The sequence below is a fragment of the Peromyscus californicus genome, unplaced genomic scaffold (genome assembly GCF_007827085.1).
Source record: "Peromyscus californicus insignis strain IS unplaced genomic scaffold, ASM782708v3 Scaffold_21__1_contigs__length_65335640, whole genome shotgun sequence".
Classification (NCBI taxonomy): domain Eukaryota; kingdom Metazoa; phylum Chordata; class Mammalia; order Rodentia; family Cricetidae; genus Peromyscus; species Peromyscus californicus.
Window position 1 is genome coordinate 14,155,956 of NW_026294514.1, and position 17,884 is coordinate 14,173,839.

A 17,884-nucleotide genomic window follows, 5' to 3' on the forward strand; every position below is an offset into this window, starting at 1 on the left:
TTTCTTATTTAAACCTTCCCCTCCTTATTTTCCAATGCCACTTCGTTTACTGCAGAGATGTTAAGTTGTGTTTTCTTTAACATCTTTTTAGGTGAGTACCCAGAATATGAAGATGGGTGGGCTGCCACGTACAACACCTCCAACTCAGAAACCTCCAAGTCCCCCTATGTCAGGAAAGGGGACACTTGGGTGAGTATAAAGTAATAGAAAACCATGTTGTGTACTGTTGTGTTAAAGAAACAAAACAGAACAAACCAGTCTCTATGTAAATTAGTAGGGAGAATATTTTCTTCGTAGTGTTACCTTTGTGTGTGTAACTTACTTTCTTTTTTTTTTTTCTGGTAAGCACATATTTATACTTTAAAAGTGGTTGTTGAGAAATTATTTTTGTAGTGAGTTTTAAATTGATACAAAATCCTCGCCTAAATTTATGGTTAATTATAAAGTGAAGTCTAACTTTAATTCTTTTTTCTTAGAAAATGTTAATGATCCTTTTATAATGCAGCTGCATTTATCAGGCTGTTCTAACCTTTTATATTTTTGAGCTCTGATTTAGGCTGTGGAGTTGACTTTATTTTTTAAATTACCAGTTAGCAGCAAAGTGTGACTTTTTCTTGTACAGTATATCCTAGCTTTATCATGGTTGAAGTTTGTGATTAAGTGGGTATAATGTAATCCAGAACTGGTTGACTGAAATTCTGGTTAACTCTGCTGTTTGTTCTATGGTCAGTTTGTCAACAATTTAGTTTTTTCATCTGTAAAGGGGCATATTTGTCCTCTACCAACTTTCCAGGGTCACTGTACTGCAAGTTGGATTTTTAAAAATGTGTAAGACAAGAAAGACAAATGCTTTCAGAACTATTGTCTTTGTGATACTTTCTCAAAAAAAAAAAAAAAAAAAGGAAACTGGCAAACCACAAAAAAATGCCCTCCCCTGTCAAAACTCAGTCAGTCACTTTGGATTCGGATAGGACAAAGGCAAATTGAAATATCATGGTTGATATGTTGGAAGGGGATTAGAGTTTGATCAGTAGAAAACAAAACAAAATGTGAAACCAGGAATAGGATGGTTTTATTTAATGAATTTATTTTTGTTTTTTAAGCCAGGTGTCACTATATAATGTAGCCCGTATTGGTCTTGAACTCTTGATTGCCTCTTCCTCAAATTTTGGAATGCTGGGATTACAGGTTTGTGCCTGTAATCCAGTTTAGGCTTTATCTAAAGTGACCTTTTTGTTCTTAGAATACAGGGGAAAGAATCTAGCTGGTCAAATAAGATTTAAACTTCAAGGTAGAATGAACATGACATTGTAGCGTGTGATGGTCCAGAGGAAGTGTTTCCTTTGTTTTCCTGTAGAATGACTTCCATTTCCTCAGGTGTACTACCTAATGGAATTTGTAAGCGGTTAAGTTAATGTTATCAAGTCTCTAGTAAAATGAAAATTTCTTCTGCACTCAGATTTTGGACTCATGGACTCATGCACTAGTAATGCATTTTTTTGGGTGTTAGCATTAGTTCAGCTGCTCCTTCGAGACCAGAGTGGCTAAGTTCCATTGGTCCACTTGATGGTGATGGCTGTTTTCTTTAGTCTTTGCCCGCTCACCTATTACTCCTCTTCCTCCTGTTTATTTTACCTTTTTAACCTTGTTCGTATCATTGTTTTCCTGGAGCACTTTCAGTTAGTGAAGGTAGAATGGCACGTTTTAGTGTGTGGAAACATTATCACAAGTAGACTTTAAGATCAATTGTCTGATATATACATAAATTTATATATGCATTCTAATTTCAAAGATGCTTGAATTTTAAAAAAATATTTTCAGTTCAGAGTTGTGGCATCCCTTCCTTTCCTTTTGACACAGTAGCACATAGAGTGTCCCTTATTTATTTGAGTTGTTAACTATTTTGTTTAATAATGCCTAAGGGAAGTAGAGTCAACAGTGCCTTTGAAAAATAATCTCATTTGGGTGGTGGTGGTGCACGCCTTTAATCCCAGCACTCCAGAGGCAGAGGCAGGTGGATCTCTGTGAGTTTGAGATGTTAATTCTAGGACATCCAGGGCTACACAGAGAAACCCTGACTAGAAACCCCCCCCCCCCACACACACACAAAAAAAAAAAATAAAGAAAAAAGAAAGAAAAAGAAACCCCATTCAAAGCCAATGAGCCCAAGTGGCCAGGAAAGCAATTCTTAAAGAAACTCTGGGAACCTGGTTGGGAGTGAGTTACTGAGAAATAGAAGAGCCAGTTGAGCAGCATCCCCTTGCAAGAGAAGAAAGCTTTTGAATTTTCAAACCTTGGGATGACAGATTCTTTTAAAGCCCTCCTCTCACCTAGAAGACATCATTGTCCTGAAGGATTTGGTTCCTTGAAAACAACCGAGTGAGTGCTGAGCCGTGCTCCAGGCCGTACTGTTGTGCTGCATTTCCTCTCTGGTTTCCTGTTCTTCCTTGGAAGGAGATGGGGAAAAGGAAAACAATGTGTTAGTAACATGGTCTGGTTTGGGCTCTACAGTTGAAAGTAACTGGGGTAGAGGGACCTAAGGAGTCTTTGAAAATTCCCGTCAGTGTTGAACTCTGAGGAGGAAAGAGCGGAGCAATCAAGGTGAAGCTGAGGGAGAAAGGGGGTGAAAATGGAGAATGACACGAAGCAGTACATTTTTAAGTAGCAATCCATCCTGAATTACCATGTGTTTAGTGTGTAAAAAGGGGAGTGAGTTATGGCTGATACTGATCATCGTGTGGAGGTTGTGACTCCAAAAATCTAGATCTGTCGTCTGTATTTTTAAATATCTTTGGTTAGGGAGAGAGAGGAGAAGAAGATAATTAGTGCATTCATTCAGTGCATTTGGGAGATTTTGACATGATACTAAAATAATTCAAATTCTTCTAAGAGTGGAGTCTAGGAAACATTGGCTGAAACAATGGAAAACTTGTGTTTTCTGTGACTAAATGAACAAAATTACATTAGCATAGGGAAATGAGGTTGGAGACTGAAATTTACACTACATACTCACCAGAACTCTCTCTAATGGTGGAAGAGTTGTACCGTAGGAAGACAAATTGATAGCTGGGTCAAACCACATTTCCTATCTCTGCTACAAATTGTATTTCACTGGCAACTCGGAATTGATCGTGCCGAAACTTATTAATCACACCATACATACGCTCTTCTTTTTGTAGGCGGCACTCCCCTTACCGCACACTGGAGCCAGTGCGTCCTCCAGTGGTACCAAATGATTACGTACCTAGCCCAACCCGTAATATGGCTCCCTCGCAGCAGAGCCCTGTGAGGACAGCTTCTGTGAATCAAAGAAATCGAACTTACAGGTATTTTCTCTACCTCAGTGCAAAACACGATGGTCAGAGTACCATAATCTGTTCAGATAACTCGAGTTAATCTCTCTCATTTTCCAAGCACTAAGTTCTTTTTCTCACTCTGCTCTCCCAAACCTCATCTAATTCTTCCTCTCTCTCCTCATGCTCTGATACAACTTTGAGCAGCCAGGAAGGTTCAAAAGCCATCTCAAAGTATAAACTTACCAACAAAATAAAACCTAAGTTAATTCAAAAAACGTTATTAACCAGGAATGAAAATTGCAAGTTATTTTTTTGTGGAAATTTACAGATGAAAAACTATTCATACTAAAATGTTCGTATATCACCGTGCCATTACATACTGAAATCAAATAATCTAGTAAAACTTACTATAAGTTTCTTCAGATAGGTATTAAACCCGGATATAAAAGGTAATATTTATTATTTTGATGTGTTAAGCACGAACAATTTGCCCTTACATTTATAGAGGATTTCTTAAAAAAAATTACAAGATAGACCTCATAAATAGGTATCAAAACAAGTGTACTGAACTCAGGTTTTCTCCTTACTTATTAAGAATTCATGTTTGAACTGGAAGTTTTTTGAATTTGATTTCTTGTAGCTATCATTTCAGAACTGCTTGGGAGTCCTGCTCTCGTGTTCTCTGCACTCACTCTTTGGTGGCTCTTTTTCCTCCAGCAGCAGTGGGAGTAGTGGAGGGAGCCACCCCAGTAGTCGCAGCAGCAGCCGGGAGAACAGTGGCAGTGGGAGTGTGGGGGTCCCCATCGCTGTCCCCACGCCATCCCCTCCCAGCGTCTTTCCAGGTAAAGCGGCAGTGCTCATTTACTCTGCTTTCTTCTGCCCATTTGAATTCAGTTTGTTATTGAATTATAGTGAGTTGTCTTGGTTTTGTGTGTGTGTGCCCATGCGAGTGTGTGTATGTGAGAAAGAGTGTGTTTGTGTGTTGCTGGCTGTTGAACCCAGAGTCTCCTACAATGGGTTTTCTTCCTAATGAAAATTTTAAAGAGGATCTCCTTAGCACACGGTAGGTGTTGGCAGTCTGCAGACACTTGTGTTCCTGTTCAGTGGTCTTCATTACCCCACGGTCTCTCTACTTGTCTGCCCTTTGCTTTATGTCTTTGCGGCTAGTTCAGTTGGTGCTTGAGGGTTCACGTTCTTATGGTGTGTGCTACTATTTTAGTTTCAGTTAGTGTTCGAGCAGTACACTTCCTGGGAAATGGTGAGGACTTGCTTTGAGAACCAATTTGGTAACAAAGGATGAGAGATGTAAATTTAAAGGAGCATTATAATTCAGTAGTTTCTGAAAAACTATTCCCCCTCCTCCCTGAAACAGAAAAATGTATTTGTTTGATTTGAAAACCCAGAGTTTGAATTTAGTTTTAGAAGCATGAACACAAAAACATCAAGAGAGGGGCTGGAGAGACAGTTCGTTGATTAAGAGCCCTTACTGCTCCTGTAGAAAGACCCAGGTGTGGTTTCAGCACCCACGCTGGGTGGCTCCAGCTGATCCAACACTCGCTTCTGGCCTCTGAACGTCTACATGCAGATGGCACACATAACGTCCTTTAGGCTTACACATGTGTAAATAAAACTCTTTATTAAAAAAACTAGCAGAATAAGTTGAGTATGTTGGCGCATGCCTTTAGCCCAGTACTCAGGATGCAGAGGCAGATAGATATTTGAGTTTGAGGCTAGCCTGGTCTACGGAGCAAGTTCTAGGACAGCCAGGCTCCACAGGGAAATCCTGTCTCAGAAAACCAAAAACCAAACCAAACTAAAATAAAACCAACTCCAAACCCAGCATGATAGACTGTCACAAAGTAGGTTGTGGTTCATGCCTGTAATCTAGCGTGCGTAGGCTGAGGCAAGAGAATCTAGGAGCCAAATGGCTATGTAGTCAGAATTTGTCTCCAAAACCAAAACAACATATTTAATTATAATAATGCAAACAGACAATACCTTTTTACAAAAATCATGAAAAATTTTGTGCATGTTTGTTTTAAGTTTCTTAGTTCCTCCCTCCCTCCCTCCCTCCCTCCCTCCCTCCCTCCCTCTCTCTCTCTCTCTTTCTCTCTCTCTCTCTCTCTCTAATAAGATACTGTCTGGAATATGTGCCTGTTTTCTGATTCGTGTTGTAATTCTAATAGTATATTGTTGCTTTTTTAAGGTACTATAGTTTATATACATAGGACATGTCATGATAAAAATAACAGTATGTAGAAAGCAGTTTTCTCCTAGGTTAGTGACTTTCAGGTAAAAAGGAATGTTTGTTTTTAACTAACATTTTTCTATACTACCTGAGCATCTTGAATTATTTGTTGCTCACATAATAACCTTAACCATTCCTTTTCAATGCTCTATTCCTTTGGCTAGTGTTAAGCACTGAATACTCTTAATATTCCAATGCCTTTTCTAATGCTAATATGACTGGCTTATTAATGCTGCCTCTTACTCCTCTTTCCCATCAGCCCCTGCTGGCTCTGCTGGCACTCCTCCCCTTCCTGCTACTTCTGCATCTGTTCCTACCCCTCTTGTTCCTGCTACTGTCCCCTCCTCCACTGCCCCGGATGCTGCTGCTGGGGGTGCACAGACCCTTGCTGATGGCTTCACTTCTCCAACTCCCCCTGTTATTTCTTCCAATCCCCCCACAGGTGAGTATTGGCATGGCAGACAGATCCAGTCATTTGGCCATTCTTGCCAGAAACTTCAGCTTCATGATATTTGTTGGTTTGGTTTTACTTTTTTTTTTTTTTTAATAATTGTTAGTATTTTAGTCAGAAAGTGGTATGTGAACAAAGAATTTACTGAGAAAATTAAGCTCAAGTCTATGATAACATTTGCCCAATGAAGTAGCACAAACATAAATACTGCTTTACTTTATCTGTTGAAGACTTGTGAACATGGTATGGCGTCTTGAAAACTTAACTGTAGAACTGTTACAGGGAGCTGGGGCATTGGCATAGGTGGTAAGGTGCTTGCTGTGCGAGCACGAGGACCTGAGTTCTGTCTCCAGGACCCAAAGCCAGGCAGGGTGCTATATGTTTGTAATCCCAGTGGGGGAGCTGGAGGCAGGTGGGCACTGGGGCTTCCTGTCTAGTGAGCCTGTCCTAATGGGTCAGGGCCAGGGAGAGACAGTGAAAACACAAGGTTGATGCCTCCTGAGGAATGACACAAGGGTTGACCTCTGGCTTTTGCATGTTCAATTATTCACATGCACATGTTTCTGCATATAACATTTGTATGAGTACACACATTAATAATATTGCAGGTGAAGTAATTAGCAAAAACAAGCATATGACAGTTGAAAAATATATTTTAATGTAATATTTTATATAACAAATTACAAACCTCTGTGTTTATTATAATGGAATTTTTGCTTATATTTTAGTAGTACCAGAAACTCATTAACTATACTTCTAAAGGACTTCAGGACTATTTAAGTTGACGGGTGTTTTACGTAAGATTTCAATCTAGTGTTAGGGAGATGAGTTATCAGCCCAGCCTGACAACTAGAGTTTGGATCCCTGGGACCCAGAATGGTGGAAAGAGAAAACCAGGTCCTGTATGTTCTCTAATGTACACACACACACACACACACACACACACACACACACACACACACAGAGAATGGTGGAAAGAGAAAACCAGGTCCTGTATGTTCTCTAATCTACACACACACACACACACACACACACACACACACACACACACACACACAGAATGGTGGAAAGAGAAAACCAGGTCCTGTATGTTCTCTAATCTACACACGCACACGCACACGCACACGCACACGCACGCACGCACACACACACACACGTGCGCGCGCGCGCGCGCGCGCGCGCACATTCTCTCTCTCACACACTCTCTCTCTCTCTCACACACACACACACTCTCACACTGTGGTATGAGTGCACCCTCTGTATAAATAAATGTAATCATCATTTTAAAGAGCTCAACCTCAAATACGTCTTGCTGGATAAGTGGTAAAGACCCAGTTACCTCAGAAGACATTGAACAGTTAATATGATGCTGGTTAGTAAATAGGTTCTTTTTTTTTTTTCTTTTGAGACAGGGTTTCTCTGTGTAGCTCTGGCTATCCTGGAACTCACTCTGTAGACCAGGCTGGCTTCAAACTCAGAGATCCACCTGCCTCTGCGCCCCGAGTGCTGGGATTAAAGGCATGCACCACCATCTGGCTACTAATAAAACATGTTTTAAAAGACATCTTTGTCCAAATAGGGTTTTGGATGGTGTTCTATTGCGGTATCTTCTATATAGTCCTTAGGAAGAAGACTTTCTGTAACGGATGAGCGAAAATACAGACAGTCGTTTGATGGAGTTATGCAGCTGTAGGTACACTAGTCCAGCTAGTTAAGAATCTTGCTGATGCTATCGACGCAGAAATAATAAATGACCCCTCACTAAGAATTTTAGTAATTAAATGATAATTTAAAAATACGTGCTTGGCCAGGCCTGGTGGTGCACGCCTTTAACTCTGCCACCCAGGAGGCAGAGACAGGTGGATCTCTTGAGTTCCAGGCTACTCTACAGTGAGTTTCAGGCCAGACAGTGCTGCGTAATAGAGGACCGAGGACCACCCCCACCCGTACCCCCCAAGTAAAAGGGTGATTCATGGTGTTAAACAAGTAGACATTTATTGTGTAAGTAGAAAGTTATTTTTAAAACATAAAGGAAAGCTCCTTAACTTTTTATTTGAAGGTATAAAATGTGTACAGTTTGCCTTTTGAGGTGTAAATGTAGTGAGTTCTTTACATGTACCCTGTAGCTACCACCACAGGTAGGACCTAGAACAGTATGTCACCCCTCCGATAACCTCCATGCCTCTTTTCACTTCACCCTGTTGTTTGGTCACTGTTGACCTGTGCCCGAGAACGGATGCAGACAGACAAATGGAAGAGGTGGACAGAGGGTGAGCCGGCTGGGTCTGGTGGTGTGGCTAGGAACTTGGCTGAGGTATTCTGTTCCTTTTCGTGTTCCCTCTGACAGTTGGCAGTGCTCTTCTGTGGATGCTACATCGTGGGCCATTCCAAGTTGAAGGACGTTCAGTCAGTTTTCAGTTTGGAGGGTTCTGAGTACTGCTGCCGTAAACATTTCTGTACAGGTTTCTGTGTGAGTTCAGGTCATGTCGTCTGGGTGAATTCCTAGGGAATAGAATTGTTAGGTTGTGTTGTAAAGGGAATGTATAATGTGTTTATTTTATTTTGAGATAGGGTCTCACTGTGTAGCCCTGGTTGACCTGGAACTTAGAAATTTGCCTGCCTCTGCCTCTCAGTGGTGGATTAAAGACATGCACCACATGCTTGGAATATTTAACCTTTAAAGAAATTATCAAATTATCAAAAAAAGTAACTACATTTTTTGTTTAAACTTCAGTGGTTTTTTATGCAGTTTTAATTTGCATATCTCTAATGAGTGCTGAGGCTGGGCATCCTTTCATGTGCCATTTTGGGGGTGGGGTACTAATGGTTCTAGCTTTAGTTTATATAAATAGATGTCTTTAAAATTGTCCTTTTAAGCCAGTGGTGGCGGCGGCGGCGGCGGCGGCGGCGGCGGCGGCGGCGGCGGCGGCGGCGGCGGCGGCGGCGGCGGCGGCGCACGCCTTTAATCCCAGCACTCAGGAGGCAGAGGCAGATGGATCTCTTTGAATTTGAGGCCAGCCTGAGCTACAGAGAGAGTTCCAGGACAGCCAGGGCTACACAGAGAAACTCTGTCTTGAAACTCTCCAAAAAAATTGTTTTTTATATTTATTTTATTTTTATGTGTATGAATGTTTGACCTGAATGTATGTATGTTCATCACATGCCTGCCTGGTGCCCAAGCACATCAGCAGAAGGCGTTGGATCCCCTGCATCTGTAGTTAATGGAGTATGATTGTGAGCTGCCATGTGGGTGCTGGGAACCAAACCCAGGTCCTCTGCAAGAGCAACAAGTGCTCTTAACTGCTGAGCCTATTCGATGTAGTGTCTGAATCTCACTGTAGACTTAAGACATGCAATTTTAGACTGGGTCCATCTTTATAAAATTCATAATGGTGTTGATTTTATTTTGAAGCTCCTGGGCTAGTACCTTTATTTCTTCTTCTGCCCGGTGCTCCTCTTTCCTTCCTCATGTACCATCTCCCTCTCTTGTCTTCCTGTCATCCCTTCTCCTTCCCATGTCCTGTTGCTCACTGGAGTGTGTTCTAATGCTGCTCCAGAGGGCCCCTGCTGGTGGAGACAAGGTGAGGGTCAGGGCAAGGTAAAGACTGGGATTTGAATTCTTAGGAAACTAGATGGATTAGGAAAGAATATTTCCAGTTGATGTTAGCTGTGAATAATTCTGAAGAGGTGAAATAGGTTCAAATGAGCGGTAAATGTGGGTAGGTTTCTGAGGTGCTGATACAAATTTTGTAAACTAATTTTAAGGCATGCTCTAGCTACAGGAAGGTGAATATTTTGTGTTGTTTAAAGACGGGTTTGACTTGGAGTTACGGCATCAAGTGTTTTGTTGAAATACTTTGTTTCCTTTTAAACAACTTTCCTTGATAACTTATCTCCACCATTATTTTAGAATAAGATTGTATCAAACATTATTCTTTTTTCTTTCCCAGAATGTCATTCTTTGTTTAGTCTCCAGTGTTTAGTGACTGCTTTAAATTATAATTTATTTTTTGGAGAGGAGGGGGAAACTTTATCTATAGTTTTGTGTGCTGTAACAATACTGCAGACTAGATTACTTATAAATTAAATTAGTCTGTTTGGCTCATAGTTTTGGAGGCAGAATATTCAATATCAAGGGGCCTTGTCTGGTGAGAGACTATAGGATAAAAAAGGAGAAAATCCACTCTTTTGATAATGTCATTGTTCATTCATGAAAGCAGAACCCTCATGACCCAGTCAGCGTTAGAGCTGTTCCCTTCAACACTGATGTTCTAGCCCAGTGGTTCTCAACCTTCCTAATGCTGCGGCCCTTTAATACAGTTCCTCATGCTGTGGGAACCCCGACCATAAAATTATTTTCGTTGCTACTTCACAACCATAATTTTGCTGCTGTTGTGAATTGCAGTGCAAATCTCTAATAGGCAGGATATCTGATTTCCACCCCTGGAAGAGAACTACTGCACTAGAGATTGAGCTTTGGGTGGCACACTAAGTCTGGAGTAGAGATACAAATTTTAATTAATTGTGGTGCTTTTTTTTTTTTTTTTTTATTGGTTTTTGGTTTTTCAAGACAAGGTTTCTCTGTGTAGTCCTGGCTGTCCTGAACTCACTCTGTAGACCAGGCTGGCCTCGAACTCAGAGATCCCCTGCCTCTGCCTCCCGAGTGCTGGGATTAAAGGCGTGCACTGCCCCCGCCACCGCTGCCGCCGCCACCACCACCACCACCGCCGCCACCAGCCAACATAATTGTGGTGCTTTTAAAACATGGTCAAATGATTAAGAAAGTCACAGTGTTAATTAATTTTGATTTCGAGTGTAGCTTTTTTTCTTTCCTACTCTGTGCTTTGATAGCGTCAGCAGAGTAACAGCTGTCGTCTTGTAAGTTGGCTAACTACTGTTATTTTTAATAATCTTATTAGAAAGTGAGTAATGTATCTAAAGTATTTCATTATCTGAGATAAGTTTCTTTTAATGAGGTATTTGTGTTCTGTTCCTTTCCCAGGTCATCCTGTTCAGTTCTACAGCATGAATCGGCCTGCCTCTCGCCATACGCCACCTACAATAGGGGGCTCGTTGCCCTATAGACGGCCTCCTTCCATAACGTCACAGACAAGCCTTCAGAGTCAGATGAATGGAGGGCCTTTTTATAACCAGAATCCAGGTTAGACTTTGCTTTTGCCATTTCTTTCCATTTCTTTTGCATTGAGCCTTAAAACAAAACAAAACTCTTAGTTACACATAATTAACCCATACACAGTAGGTGGTTATCCCATATGTAATAGGTAGTTAAGATTTTTGTTGAGGGACTGGAGAGATGGCTCAGTGGTTAAGAGCACTGACTGCTCTTCCAGAGGACCTGGGTTCAATTTCCAGCTCCCACACGGCACCTCACAACTGTCTGTAACTCCAGTTCCAGGGTATTTGACACCTTCACACAGACACACATGCAGGAAAATACCAATGTACATAAAATACAGATAAATAAATTTTAAAACAATGATTGTTGAATGGGTAGAAGAATGAATGAATGAATGAATACTAAGAATACTAAGTTTTTAATAATACTGATTCTACTTTAAAAAGTCAACACATGACTTGGTGTAAAGCTAAGGAGTCCCATCCTGTATGGTAATTTGCTTTTAAAAACTAATCCTGAGCTAGACATGGATGTGCTTACTTGTATTTCAGCACTCATGTGGTGTAGGGGCAGGAGAGTAGCAGCCTAGGCTGCAGAGTGGGATCCTGTCTCAAGTGGCGTATATAGAAGAGCAGTAGTTTCTTTTTGTTTAATAAAAGACATCATTGCTTTATGAATTACAAGTAAAGTTGGATACACATGAAGGTGTTGGCATTAGGCAGTCAAACTGTCTGAACTCAGTTACCACATCAAATACCCTTATGGGTATGAGGGACTTGGTGAAATTGATCCATGTATAACAATTGAAATAAAGAATTGAATCATATATACAGAAAAACTAACCTTGTACATTTAATGCTACACATAATCAGCATTTTGTTCATTTCCTAGAGAATTCAAGAAAATTTTAGGCACCTTGACTACAGGAATGTAGTCAACTTAATGTTTTGTTTTTTAATTTTTGCCCAAAGGTAATTAAGCCTGTGTGAGTTCCTCTGATTTTGGGGGACAGATCATTCCATCTCTCATAAGCCTTGAATTTATGGAGCAGAAATTTGTCTACTAAAAGCTGCTATCTATTAGTGATACCTTAGTTATGCCCTTTAGAATCTTGCAAAAAAATTGACTCTCCTCTTATTTTTATTTATTATCTCATTTGATTCATATATAGAAAATAAGATTGATGATAATTAAATTGTGTAAATTTTTGAATTTTATGTGTTTCCAAGTGTTTTGCTTGTATACCATGTATGTGCCTAATGCCCACAGAAGCCAGGGGAGGGAACTGTATCCCCTAACACTGGAGCTACAGATGGTTGTGAGCTGCCGTGTTGGTGCTGGGAACTGAACCTGGGTCCTCAGGAGGAACAGTCAGTGCACTTAACTGTTGCGCAATCTCTCCAGCCCCTGTAAAACCAAGGCCAAGGTGATGGTCAAGATAGACTTGAACTTAATGTTTTTTGATTCTGTATTTCATGCTTTTTCTATTGTCCTGTCCTACCTACCTTCAGATGAAAAGGTATATTTGCTCTTCACTTGCCAGGGCTTCTCTGTTTCTGGTAAGGAGAAAAAGGAGGAAGGGAAACCTCTGTTCAGTATAGGTCTCACTATGGAAACCTGTTATAGTATAGGACAAACTATGGAAACCTCTGTTACAGTATAGGACACACTATAGAAACCTCTGTTACAGTATAGGACACACTATGGAAACCTGTTACAGTATAGGACACACTATGGAAACCTGTTACAGTATAGGACACACTATGGAAACCTCTGTTACAGTATAGGACACACTATGGAAACCTGTTATAGTATAGGACACACTATGGAAACCTCTGTTACAGTATAGGACACACTATGGAAACCTCTGTTACAGTATAGGACACACTATGGAAACCTCTGTTACAGTATAGGACACACTATGGAAACCTCTGTTACAGTATAGGACACACTATGGAAACCTGTTACAGTATAGGACACACTATGGAAACCTGTTACAGTATAGGACACACTATGGAAACCTCTTACAGTATAGGACACACTATGGAAACCTCTTACAGTATAGGACACACTATGGAAACCTCTTACAGTATAGGACACACTATGGAAACCTCTTACAGTATAGGGCACACTATGGAAACCTCTGTTACAGTGTAGGACACACTATGGAAACCTCTGTTACAGTGTAGGACACACTATGGAAACCTCTGTTACAGTATAGGACACACTATGGAAACCTGTTACAGTATAGGACACACTATGGAAACCTGTTACAGTATAGGGGGACACACTATGGAAACCTGTTACAGTATAGGGCACACTATGGAAACCTCTTACAGTATAGGACACACTATGGAAACCTCTTACAGTATAGGACACACTATGGAAACCTCTGTTACAGTGTAGGACACACTATGGAAACCTGTTACAGTGTAGGACACACTATGGAAACCTCTGTTACAGTATAGGACACACTATGGAAACCTGTTACAGTATAGGGGGACACACTATGGAAACCTGTTACAGTATAGGACACACTATGGAAACCTCTGTTACAGTATAGGACACACTATGGAAACCTGTTACAGTATAGGACACACTATGGAAACCTCTTACAGTATAGGACACACTATGGAAACCTCTGTTACAGTGTAGGACACACTATGGAAACCTCTGTTACAGTGTAGGACACACTATGGAAACCTCTGTTACAGTATAGGACACACTATGGAAACCTGTTACAGTATAGGACACACTATGGAAACCTCTTACAGTATAGGACACACTATGGAAACCTCTTACAGTATAGGACACACTATGGAAACCTCTGTTACAGTGTAGGACACACTATGGAAACCTGTTACAGTATAGGACACACTATGGAAACCTGTTACAGTATAGGACACACTATGGAAACCTCTGTTACAGTATAGGACACACTATGGAAACCTGTTACAGTATAGGGGGACACACTATGGAAACCTGTTACAGTATAGGACACACTATGGAAACCTCTGTTACAGTATAGGACACACTATGGAAACCTGTTACAGTATAGGACACACTATGGAAACCTCTTACAGTATAGGACACACTATGGAAACCTCTGTTACAGTGTAGGACACACTATGGAAACCTCTGTTACAGTGTAGGACACACTATGGAAACCTCTGTTACAGTATAGGACACACTATGGAAACCTGTTACAGTATAGGACACACTATGGAAACCTCTTACAGTGTAGGACATACTATGGAAACTTCTGTTACAGTATAGGACATACTATGGAAACTTCTGTTACAGTATAGGACACACTATGGAAACCTGTTTCAGTATAGGACACACTATGGAAACCTCTGTTACAGTATAGGACACACTATGGAAACCTCTGTTACAGTATAGGACACACTATGGAAACCTCTGTTACAGTATAGGGCACACTATGGAAACCTCTGTTACAGTATAGGGCACACTATGGAAACCTGTTACAGTGTAGGGGGACACACTATGGAAACCTCTGTTACAGTGTAGGACACACTATGGAAACCTCTGTTACAGTGTAGGACACACTATGGAAACCTCTGTTACAGTATAGGACACACTATGGAAACCTGTTACAGTATAGGACACACTATGGAAACCTGTTACAGTATAGGGGGACACACTATGGAAACCTGTTACAGTATAGGGCACACTATGGAAACCTCTGTTACAGTGTAGGACACACTATGGAAACCTCTGTTACAGTGTAGGACACACTATGGAAACCTGTTACAGTATAGAGCACACTCTTGAGTACTACTCTAACAAGGAGTCCTTGTTAGTTTTTGTGCAGTCTTGTCTTGAGAAAATGTTCAGAGATACTGTCGAATATTGACTGAAGCCTTGTCTCTTTATCCTGGTCTCTTCACTCTCCTTGGCTCCTCTCATCTTTTGAATGCTGCATTTGCCGTTTATCAAAGTGCAGTGTGCAGCCACCTGATTGCCTTGATTGAAATACAGTTCTCTTTTCATGCCTGGTGATTTAGGCTGGGTCCTTTCTTAAAATTCATTTTCATCTTAAAATTTGCCAGACTATGTCACATACTCTGCTTATAGTTGTGTTTTACAAACTTGCATTTCAAGTGTGGTTTGTACTTTAATTTTCTCCCCCACTTGAAGAAAAATGTCTCATTTAGACTGGATCTGAACTTGTGGCTTCATATCCTCCTCCTGCCTCAGCCTCCCGAATATATGTGTGTGTGTGTGTGTGTGTGTGTGTGTGTGTGTGTGTGTGTGTGTGTGTGTGTGTGCGCGCGCGCGCATGGCTGGCCATTAAATGCCCCCCCCCCATCCTTAAATTTTAGTTTATTAGCTACAGTCGGCTTAATAGTTCTGTAGAAGATGGGCTAGCTCTCCTGGGTATCTGGAAATTACTTCTTATAGTCTATTGTATCTTTCTTACTTTATATAAAGATTTGAAACAATGATGTTAATCTAGAATGGATTAGATCCATAATGCAGTTGGGAAAGGTTTCACTGTTACAGCTTTGATACCAGCTGTACAGAGTATTTAGTAAGATTATGGAGGAATATTTCATGTTGCGTGTATATACTCAGTAGTTCTATGAGAACTCTGTAGATAAAATTTGACATCTGTAACCGGGCGTGCTGGCACACGCCTGTAGTCCCAGCACTCAGGAGGCAGAGGCAGGTAGAGCTCTGTGAGTTCGAGGCCTGCCTGGTCTACAAAGCGAGTTCCAGGACAGGTAGAGCTGTTACACGAGAAACCCTGTCTCAAAAAACCAAAAAAAAAAAAAAAAAAAAAGAAACCAAAAAACAAAGAACAAACCGCTGTTTAAACATCTGTTTCATGTATTTAATTTTTGCAGTACTAAATCTGGGCTCTGTATTAGTTAGCCAAGTGCTCTACCCTTGACTTGTATTTTTAATGTACTAAAGATTTCTTATTTCAATAATACTTTCTTTATAAATCAGATTCATATATGCCAAAATGTATTTTAAAGTAGAATTAAATCTTTAGGGAGTGATTTTAATCTAAGTATTTTTCACACTCAAGGGAATAAAGTGAACTGGAATTGTTGGGACCATGAGAGGCAGCTCAGTTATCGTTTAGTGTTTTCTGTCTCTAAATTCTGCCTTTCTTCTCTTGGAATTTGGTAACTTTAAAGAAGACAGTTATAGCTCTATGTACTATAATTAATTAGTTAATCATAACTAATCATTATTAATATTAGCTATCATTAATCAGTGTTTTTCAAACAAAAACAAAACTGTATTACGCTCTTTTGGTGGGAGAGGTCGCTGGCGTTTGAACCATGATCCTTGAGGATCCATGCTAGGCAAGTGTTCTGTCATTTTCCTGCACCTCAACCCCAAGCATGACTTTTATTTGACAGCTCTTTTGTAAGATGTACTGCTTAGTGAAGCATTTTGTGAACGAAATGATGCTTATGTTTATGAACCCATATTTTGTTGTCAGAGCCTTGGATGTATACTTCTAAAGAATGAAGTCTGACAAGGCAGTGGGGTTCTGTGGGATATAAATCTGACAACATTCCTCCTAATGTATGGTTTGTTTTGATTCTGATACAGGGAGGTCTGGCAGGAATTAAAATATGGAATGGCAGTGCCAAGTTCAAGGGAGGTAGTAGCTGTGTTCTAATGAAATCTTCAGAAACAAGTTACTTGAAGACACATGTAGATTAGAACATAACTCAAACACTCTTGAGTCTCTCTTTTTAAAATCTAGAATCACAGAAATGAAATTCATTTGCCAACAGTGAAGAGAGTTACAGAAACACATACAATTACTCATTAATATCTTCTTTAAGAATATGAAGCACCTTGGTATTAAAGAATGCATATATTATTTACATGTGCATTTTTGCATACATATTCATATACACATAATGAACCTACTTTAATAAGACATTAGTCATATAATTTCCAAGTATGAAGCCTTTTGTAGAGGTTAACTTACCGTAATCAGTGTTTCTTAAAATAGAGGCTTTATAATCTTAGAGCATTTAAGTTATGTCCCTCCCGTGGATGTAAATAGAAACAGTAAAAAAGCAATGTGGGGTGGTTTAGGCTACACTGTTATCTAAGCCAGTAGCTCTCAACTTTCCACCTAATGCCATGCTTCCTTAGTCCAGTTCCTCATGCTGTGGTGACCTCCAACCATAAAATTAGTTGCTACTTCATAACTGTCACTTTGCTACTGTTATGAATTGTAAATATCAGATATGCATGATATCTGATAGGGGATTCCTGTGAAAGTGCCATTTGATCCCCAAAGGAGTCTTGACCCACAGATTGAGAACCAGTGCTCTAAAGGCAGTGAAGTTAGTGTAGTATTATCACAGATCTGCAGAAGACTGGAAATTGGTGTGGCTTAGTAAACAGGAGCAGTAGTAAGGAGCTAACTTTGAGCACTATTGTAGATAGTTCTTAGGGGAGGACAGAAGCAAACCAAACCAAAAACACAGCTAAAGTTAAGTGCATTCTCAGTTGACCAGTAAAACAAATAGACCCTTAGTACTGACTATAAAATGCAAATTGTCTTTAAACTGTAAGTCATAATCAGCTAATTTTTCTTGGCATAACAGCTTTTGGTGACTTTGTATTTGAAAAAGAATATCCAAATGATCTAGGTTTTTAAAATGTCCTGAAACTGCAGGGCTGACAATTCTTCAGGAACCCCAGTTGGATCCTCGGCAGCCTTCTTTTTACTGATTACTCAGATTATC

The 17,884-nt window shown here is 40.2% G+C and overlaps 1 protein-coding gene across 36 annotated transcripts in view; it reads left to right on the top strand.

Annotated features, from left to right (window-relative positions):
- Abi2 (abl interactor 2) overlaps positions 1–17,884 on the top strand; it is a 94,468-nt gene that overhangs the window by 49,652 nt on the left and 26,932 nt on the right. For 6 of the 36 annotated variants that reach the window (XM_052749595.1, XM_052749597.1, XM_052749600.1 and 3 more), the window contains 5 exons: positions 92–189; positions 3,180–3,326; positions 4,014–4,138; positions 5,804–5,986; positions 10,998–11,156. In XM_052749595.1, coding sequence (XP_052605555.1) covers positions 92–189; positions 3,180–3,326; positions 4,014–4,138; positions 5,804–5,986; positions 10,998–11,156 — 712 coding nt within the window. The remainder of the gene's footprint in view (positions 1–91; positions 190–3,179; positions 3,327–4,013; positions 4,139–5,803; positions 5,987–10,997; positions 11,157–17,884) is intronic. The other 30 variants (XM_052749609.1, XM_052749617.1, XM_052749607.1 and 27 more) reach the window with 7 other exon arrangements.